The sequence below is a fragment of the Atractosteus spatula genome, chromosome 19 (assembly GCF_055471065.1).
Source record: "Atractosteus spatula isolate fAtrSpa1 chromosome 19, fAtrSpa1.hap1, whole genome shotgun sequence".
Classification (NCBI taxonomy): Eukaryota; Metazoa; Chordata; class Actinopteri; order Semionotiformes; family Lepisosteidae; genus Atractosteus; species Atractosteus spatula.
Window position 1 is genome coordinate 3,129,528 of NC_142724.1, and position 8,983 is coordinate 3,138,510.

At 51.2% G+C, this 8,983-nt stretch overlaps 1 protein-coding gene across 1 annotated transcript; it reads right to left on the reverse strand.

Moving 5' to 3' along the window:
- Nucleotides 1-165: 165 nt before the first annotated feature.
- ctsz (cathepsin Z) lies at nt 166-7,832 on the reverse strand. Its single transcript, XM_088937762.1, has 6 exons — nt 7,619-7,832; nt 3,876-4,039; nt 3,402-3,581; nt 2,796-2,946; nt 1,962-2,127; nt 166-1,213 (listed from the first exon to the last, which is right to left on the reverse strand). Exons 1-6 carry the CDS (start codon nt 7,735-7,737, stop codon nt 1,088-1,090), a joined length of 906 nt encoding a protein of 301 aa, XP_088793888.1. The 5' UTR covers nt 7,738-7,832; the 3' UTR covers nt 166-1,087.
- Between the last annotated feature and the right edge of the window lie 1,151 nt (nt 7,833-8,983).

Genomic DNA, 8,983 nt, shown 5'->3' on the forward strand with positions numbered 1-8,983 from the left:
GTCATTTGTCTTTTGGGGGTTTCTTTCATGTCAGAAGTAGGTTAAGGGTACTGATCCCAAACTACTCCTTCAGACGATACCTCCGTCTCTTCCCGTCTTGTGTGGATTCCCACTTGCAAAGAGCACAACTGTACACTCATCAAATCATGACTTCAGACACAGCTGTCACGTTCACTCATGTTTTATTGCAGTCAAAATAACAGCAGTGATTTTCTTCCCATAGTTTTCCTTATGCAGTTGTAAAACAAGGCACGTGATCTGGATCGAACAGTTGCCTAACCTCTGCTGCATCCCAGAGGTCAGCTATGACATTTGTCCTAAAAGACTCCTCTCTGCAGCCAGGACAGGTTCAACGCACCTGAGATTGAATTCTGTGCTTCTAAAATGTAAGGCTTAGGTTTATTTGCATCCATGTTTAAAAACAAATGTTTTTCCTCTGCTATTGAATGTCAGTATCGCCAAATAGTCCTGAGTAGTCATAACCATGCAGAGAGCTTGTTCCCAGAAACAAAAGAAAGTGCTTTAGTACATTTCCCCTTACACCCCTTTCACAACAAAATCAGTGCCATTCAAATTTAAGACATTTGTTCTTCTAAAAAAAATAGAAAAGGCATTGGTTCTGTAAACACAATAAAATATTCCTTTTGATTACTGCATAGCAAAACCTAAAATCAAATTAAAACAAGAGTAAAACCAAGCTCAACTCTTCTTAAAGTGATTCTTTGTACTGTGGCTTTATGATTACTGCAATGCTTGTCAGTTGAATGTCAGAAAATGCCCTCTTCAGAAAAATGCATCCATGAATGATCTTTGGCAGAGCGTATGCTAGGAAGTGTCAGAATCTTTTAAAAAAAAGTGTATAGTGGCTTTAAAAGCAATCATTTTGCAGTGTGTTCATTTACACTTTAATGTAGTTTTAAACACCCAAGTCAAGACGAATGCTGCTGTGTGACGTGCGAGTCTGGAAGACACTGCCCTCCCTCTCCTCCCACCGGAGACTGTTCAGGTAGTGTTATGGCCACTATAAAGGATGCGTGTTCTGGAAAGGAAGCATTTCCCAACATACCTGCAAAGAGCACCTGGCCCTCTATCTGTAGTGCTTGGGCAGGATGGGGTCGCCGTAGTAGCAGTCCTCCTCCACCGCCAGGTTGTAGTGGCTGCCCGAGCCTCCCTTGTAGGCGCTGGTGACGATCCTCAGCCAGCCCATCTCGCCCTGTTGGCACAAACACACCCGGCTCAACTTGCCAGCCCAGCTCTTGCCTTTTCTGGGCGCCATCGCCGCTGATCATAGCATCTGTGTTCACTAGCAGTGCGAGTAGGGAGCTGCGTCAGCGCGCGCAGGCTGCAGGGGCACAAGTCAAAGGTTTATTCGCTGTGGGAAAGAGAAGAAAGGAAACGCAACGTTTCGGCCGCGGAGACTTCTTCGGGTTTTTCTTCTCTGTTCAGCATGGAATAAACTTTTACTTGTTCATTTCCGTTAACTGTCAGGCGTGGCTTACCAGTGCCTTTCCCCAACGCAGAGCTCCCCGGGCGATGAGTCAAAGTGTTTGTATGTTGTTGCAGGTCTTTTCAAAGGCATGGATTTTTTAAATTCCCAAATTCCTCGCAAAATCCTGAGCGTAAGCATTGAGCTACATCAGTTTTTGAGACGCAAAATTCAGGACGCTGTACCTAATTTATATGTTGGCATTCGCTTCTTTAAAACTCCCGAGGAAGACACCCCGAGGAACCTGCTTTTAAGACCACAGCTCACACTCTTGTGTAGAGACACGGCGTGCTCTGTACGTGGTGAAACCGACGCTGGAGCCGGAACAGAAATTCACCAGGTATCACAGAAACATCAACCCCCTTTTCTCCTGCATGTCTTGCCTTTGAGACTGGGAGGCAGCGTGTAGGCTAGATCATGATCTGGCAGTATCTAGGATACGTGCTGTGTGCTGCGGTGCGGCGGTGCTGCTCACCCAGGGCTCTCCCCAGGAGTTCCGAACGATCCAGAACTCCACCCCGTTCTCGTCCAGGCCCCAGCCGGCCACCGACACGATGTGGTTGATGTAGGGCTGGGGGTTGTACTCGGAGTACAGCCCCCCCGTGTAGGCATCCAGCTTCGCCGTGGCCATGATCCCGCAGCTGGACACACAGAGGCACCACGTCAACACCAGCTCAGGGGGGGCCGCTGCTACACACGTGCCTCACAGTACAGTGGGATCGCCAGGCCTGGGTCTGGAGGGCCACTGCATCTGCAGGTCCCTCTGGAGGTGGAGCTATTCAACTAACTATGAGTCCAGCAGGACTGAAAACGGATACATAAGACCGTCGGGGACTAGCACTGGGGATCCCATCCTCAAGGGATCCACTTCTGTACCGAACCTTCCCAGTTCGTCTGGTGCTGGTGCTTTTTAAAGAGACCAAAGGGCCTGGTTGGACTTGACTTCAGCCCTGCAGGTCCAAGATAACCGCTAGCTGGACTAAACTGAAAGCAGGAAGTACAGTACAGTGTTCTTTCACAGGGACTGACTGCCACTTCAGATCCAGAACTGGGCAACTTTAATCCTTGGAGGCTGTATGGGTGCTTAGCCACCAGTCAGGACTCCAAAAATACAGTGGCTTGTATAAATTAGTTCACTTTAGTAATTAGGATTAGATGTGGCTTGAAAAGCAGAAGCCACCATAGGTATTTGAGACGGCCCTTCCCTGCGGCAGCCAATCCAGGATTTAAAAGAAAAAAGCAGCTAACTGAAGAGACGAAATGGTCACATATGGAAAGCGATCCAGCTGCATCCTGCCTCTCCCCGTACCTGATAGGCCCCCGGGCGTAGATCTCGGCCATCATCTTCTCTCTGCCGCTGACGGGCCCGTAGTCGCCCACCTTCCACACCGTGTAGTTCTTGATGACGTTGCACACGCCGAAGGTGGTGCAGGTCCCACACTGGTTAAACGGCTTGCAGTCTGCAACACAGAGACCGCGGGCAGCGCCAGGTGAGCCCACAGGCGATACTGGGGAATCCCACCCTTCTGCACATCACAACAAGCACGCGGAAACTCCTGCACAAAGGTTTGCAAGGAAGCAAGCAAACTGGTTCATCCATTTTTTTACCACTCTTCCGATTCAGGGTTGTGGGGGAGCCGGAGCCTGTCCTGGCCAGCAACGAGCACACAGACACACAGACACACAGACACACAGACACACACCAGGGCCAGTTTTCCCAGAAGCCAATGGACATTCCAGCTTGTCTTTGGACTGTGGGAGGAAACCGGAGCACCTGGAGAGAAGCCACACAAACTGCATATCTTAAACTCGGGCCCCTAGCACTGCGAGGCAGCGATGTTGACCACTGTGCCACCGCGCCGCCCCTGTGGGATACCGATCTCAGCGTTACGGCACGCGTTACCCCCTCGCTCACCCTGGTCTTTGGCCTGGTAGTTGTTGCAGGTCTCGTCGGGGATCCCGTGGGTGTGTGCGTACTGCCACACCCCCGAGTGATCGCCGCCCTCGCAGGACCCCGCGTTGCCACAGTCGATCACGTTCTGCACGGAGAGGTAAGCCGACGGCCAGGCGCCTTTCCTCTTGATGTTGATGCGATCTGGCACGACACGAACCAGCCCCCCCCGTCAGTGATCACACAGCAGGGCACACGCCTCCAGCCCTAGTCCTGGTCCCGTGTCATTTGTTAAAGACTGAGATTTGTCACTCAATTAAACTAATATGTGCACCTGTCATTATCAAGTCGAATAAGGCTGTGGGAGCCCTGGCTGTAGGATACATCACACACTGAGCCCACCGGCACATCAGCCTCCTGATTTCTTTCACAAAGCTCTACCCGTGCGTCTGATTATTTTCCGAACGCACTGGAGCGCAGCCGCGGGGGCACCGGTACCTGCCAGGGCGCTGGTGCTGCCGTGAGCCCAGCACGAGCCGCAGTACTGGGGGATGTGCTGGTTGCGGGTGGTGCTGACGTAGTTGGTGCCGTTGACGTTGCGCCAGTCCCAGGCCTTGGGCAGGTCGGACAAGCTCAGGTACTGGTGGGGCCGGGGGCCGGACCTGGACGGGCACAGATCGAACCCACAGAGTCAACGCGCTGCGCTGCGCCCCTGCACTGGCGCCGCCGGGCAGTCTGGCTGGCACGAGCTGGGTAACAACCCCCCCATCCCAGCCTAACCAGCTGGGACACGTCTGTTCACCTGATGGGGGACAGGGAAAAGCCCCCCCACCATGAAGAAACAAAAGGAACGAAGTGATCATTAGTAAATCCTGCATCAAAGAAAATACCACACCGCAAACAAACCAGAAACCATGCTTTCTGAGGGCCCGAGAACCAATATAGCCCAAGTGATACATAAGTTGACGAATGTATGAAGGTAGATAGGACTTTCATCCCTTTTTCTCCCCATATAAGATGGAATGCGACGCATTAGGACCAGCTGTGTCTTAAGATCTCAGCCCCCAGCAACGAGGCTTGCACCCTTAGCGTGAGAATGTGGGGGTGCAGACAGTCTCCACCTTCCCGCCCACTCACCCATCGAGCCAGTCAGCAGCTGACGGGGGCCAATCTCCGCAGCCAGGGACAGGAGGGTCAGTGCTGGCTGGAAGAGCAGGCTGGCCCTCACCAGCAAGCCAGCTGAGAGAGCTCCGATTGGCCAATCTCACCCGTCCCTTAGCCTCGTCCAATCACATGCCTCAGCCAGGAGGGAATCCCGGTCACGTTCAGCTAGCAGCATGACTCGGGCTCAACCCTTCTGGTTTATTAAATGTTCTCTTCACCTTTCTCCACGGAGTTGTCTAAATGCAAATCTGACAAGGCAACCTGCCTGCCAGTCCCAACAGACACCATTCACACAGAAACAAAAAGAGAAGAGGAAGTGAAAACCAGCATTTCCACGCCAGACAAGCTGGAGCCCTTCAAACAGCTTCTTCTGGAGTCGGTTTTCAAGGGCTCTGCAGCCCCGCACCTGACAGGCACAACACCTTGCTGCTCAGGAGCGCACACAGCACTGCTGCTGCAGAACACTGAACAACGCAGACACCGACTCCGGTAACACCACAAAAACAAAAAACTAATCTAATAAGACGTCCTTGTATTTCTAGATCACTTTTCTTCCTAAAGCGTTTCTCACGGTGTTCCATCACTGCCATGCAGTGCCCCCTAACTAACTCACCGGGCATGCCCTCGGACAAACCTACACTGTACGAGCCGCGATATGCTTATTCATTAACTGATTGCTCAGGCTTTGCTGAAAAACCAGGCAGAAACTGTGCTTTCCCGTGTGCTCCGAGGATCACCGCCTGATCCCGATTATGGACTGAAACTCGTGCGTATGCGATAACACTGCATTGCCTTGCCCTCTGCACCTGGTTCCAAGGCGAGTCTGCATTTCTGAGCTACACTGACCTTTCAGGTTGCAGAATCCTGGCTGAGCTGTTTTTTTAAAAAGTCATATTCTGCCTTTGCCCCCCTAGCGCCCAGTCCTGGTCAATGATCAACCTGGCCCTGGACTGACGACAAAGAAAGGGAGCACTGCCGAACAGCCAGCGAGGGAGAGAGAAAGACACGCGCAGAGAGGAACAGAAACTCATGACCAGCTGGCGTCATTCTTAGCGATGTGGTCGCTTAGAAGTGGGAAGCAAAACCAGAGAAGAACACTCGCCACTGAAGAAACCCAAACTTAAAAGCAGCAGGTTCTCCTGCAGTACATAGGCATGCTATGGACAAGACTGTCTGTATGCAGGACAGGAGTTACTGGCAGGGCAGGGCAGGGCAGTGCTGGATAATAAAATAATCATTCCTTATATAGCGCTTTTCTGGAGACTCCACTCAAAGCACTTTACAGGTCATGGGCAATCCCACTCCCACCACCAGTGTGCAGCCTGCTCCCCACACACCAGCTCTCAGTGGGGAGGAGAGCAGAGGGATGAAGCCAGTTCAGAGATCATTAGGAGACCATGACTGGTAGAGGCAAGGGGTAAATTCGGCCAGGACACAGGGGATCACACCCATACTCTTTTCTAGAAACGTCCTGAGATTTTTACATCCCATCCGAAGGAAGGCACCTTTTTCACAGTATAGTGTTCCCAACACTATCCTGGGGCACTAGGACCCACACAGACCGCAGGGTGAGCGCCCCCTACTGGTCCCACTAACAGTCATTCCTGCCCTCTGTTTGAACAAGGGTGAGCAGGTGAAGGTGCTTGTTTGTGCGCAAGTACGCAGTCTCTCTCCGGAGGGGGACACGGAGAGACCTTCTGTTTTTATAACAGCAGCTGCTGGCAGCCTCAGTGGCTTCCGAGCTGCACCAGGAGCGATCGCTACGCGGAGAACTGCCTCCGGACCCGCTCCCGTTTCTCCGGACCCCTGCAGCATCTGCGTTTCTCCAGGTCTGACGAAGGCCATGAGGCCTCGCGATGTGACCCCAGCCACTCTGGCCCAGGTCTTGGGAAACGTGTGGCTTCCGCCATCTGAGTTCACTCCTTCTCGGGGCAAGACACCAACTCGAACCTCAGACACACGCACAGTTAATTCGGAGGGTGAATCATTTACCAGTAGTTCTGAGCATCTCCACGCCTGCAGGTTCCAAAGACTAAAAATAAAGTCATAAGACCCGTGGAAGTCATGAGAAACATGTGATGCGCGACTCAGTGACAAGAACAGGAAGTCCAAACCCTCCGTCTCCTACCCCCACCCCCACTACCTTGAAGTTTAAAATATTATAATGAGAAGGTGAACAAGCCCCGACAAAAACAAAGACACGATCTCTCTCTCTATTCGAAGGCACCTCGTTGGCAAGACTAGATGAATATTGCCGAAGTGTCAAGGCAGGTTCAAGTACTATTAAATAATATTTCGTTGAATACATCACATGATATCAAAAATGCTGAAGTTTCATACAATAAACACAAAAATGACAAAGGTGCCATAGTAAAGACCAGAGCTATCACAAGCTGGTGAAGTCTGATGTCGAGGAATTCCCCCAACAAGTAAAAAAAACACTACACACTTCACACGCATCGCAAGTTAAAAAGGGGGGAATTTACAAAACCTTTGGGGCAGCTACCGTCTCCTAAAACCTAACACGCTGGTGCTTTACTCGTAGAAATACCGGACGAGTGTTTCAAAACACAAAAGCAATGGAGGGATTTTTTTTTTTCTAACAAAAAGAATTAACCGTGATTGCTCTTCTCAGCTCGGTGGAAAACTCAAGCGCCCGAGTGAGCGAGCCTGCTCCGTTTGTTTTCCATTTTAAATCGCAGGTGAAACGAAACGCAACTTTCCAAACCAACAAAAAAGATCACGAACTGTAAACCTCGCGTTACGAAATCTTAAAAAAAAAAACCGAACCGGCCAGCGACGGGTGTCGGCGATAACGGGGGGGTTTAACTGTAAATGGAGATGTTATGATCAAAAGGAAGGAGAAAAACTGTTCCAGCGGTAATCGACCGATATATTTATTCGGAGGAAAAAAAAAACTAAAATGATCAAAAGCAGCAGAATAATGATGTACAGGGAAGGCGTGCAAGGATTCGCCGCCGTTAATTGTTAATAATAACTCCAGCTCTTTGTTTTGCTACATTAGTAGCAGGAGCGCACGCTGGCCCGGGACAAAGGGAGAGAAAGCGGACACTCACTGGACTCCGGGGAGGTCTCCCCTGGACAGGGGCCGGTAGCACGGCTGCTTCTCGTTGAAGTAGAGCCCGGCGAGCACGGCGGGGCACAGGCACAGGGCGAGGAACAGCTGGCCGGCCATGGCGAGGCGAGACGAGGCGAGGCTCCGTCAGATGGCTGCTCGTCAGACCCGGCAGCGGTTTATATATCCCGGCAACGCGGAAGAGCGAGTCCCGTGGGTAACAGCGCGGCCACGCAGCTGGGGGCTGGGGGGGGGGGCAACACGTGGGACCTGTTTTTCAGCCTGGGGGGGGGGGGGGGCTGGGGGTGTCTGTATTTACTATTATGGCACAAAAGCAAAAAAAAAACAACAACGAGCAGGCTGCGATGAACAGAGTCACAAGACTTGCACAGCAACGAGGAAGTGAGGGTTTCGGAAGAACAGAAAGAGAGAATGAAGGGGTTGTGCAACAGGGCGATACCGGTCACGAAACACGATAAACGCGATAAAGTCCAGCGTCTGTAAAAATTCACCACCACCCCCCCCGTCTAAAAACACACTGGGAAGGTTACTTGGCTTCTGGGGAAATTGGGCCTGGTGTGTCTGTGTGTGCCCTGAGATGGACTGGCGTCCCGTCCAGGGTGTACCCTGCTTTGCACCCGCTGCTTGCCGGGATAGACTCCGGCTCGCCCGCGCCTTGATTGGGAAGAACGGGGCGAGAAAATGGATGAATGTCTGTAGCTCCGTAATGGGACAGAGGGACAACTTAAAAATAAACAGAGTTTAACGACAGGAAATTGGTTCCAGTTGTCTGACCACGTACACGCATACCTTAGCTTTGTGCAACAACCTGAAACTTTCAGGTACCATAAATAATATTATTGCTAAACTCAAACTGGTGACCAGGACCGCAGGAGGCACTTATGGAAACACATCAGTGTGACTACATTCAGGGACGCCAAACAGGAGAGACGTCTTTAGCAGGGTGGTTTTTGCAGCGGTATTGCAAAAGCCGCCGAGTCATTGTGTAAAAGCTGAGTCACTGGGGGCCTCAACACCACTCCTACCGAGATATTGGGGTTCGACCGACAACTGCAAGATTACAGTTACAACCTTTTGATGCATTTTAAAAGGGGTATCAGAGGACCGAGAGTACAGGGAGATGCCTGGTCAGGTAATATGACAATACTGAACCCCAACGTTGATTTCTAATACTGGCTTAGCTCAAAACAGAAACCCTCAAAACAGAAACATGCCCCTACAGCAAATCTCTCTTCCCCAAAGGTCCAAGCCAGTGTGAGGAAAAAGAAGGGTTTGAATCCTTACACACATGTAGGTTGAAAGCAAAAGCTAAAGACTGAATTCAAGTTATTTTTTGTTGTAGTTC

What these genes read in the sequence shown, in the direction of transcription:
- ctsz (XM_088937762.1), bottom strand. Translation starts at nt 7,737, where the DNA reads ATGGCCGGCCAGCTGTTCCTCGCCCTGTGCCTGTGCCCCGCCGTGCTC. An exon ending in GGAGACCTCCCCGGAGTCCA is followed by an intron (nt 4,040 to 7,618) that starts GTGAGTGTCCGC and finishes GTGCCCGTCCAG; the next exon opens with GTCCGGCCCCCGGCCCCACC. An exon ending in TACGCCCGGGGGCCTATCAG is followed by an intron (nt 2,128 to 2,795) that starts GTACGGGGAGAG and finishes CTGTGTGTCCAG; the next exon opens with CTGCGGGATCATGGCCACGG.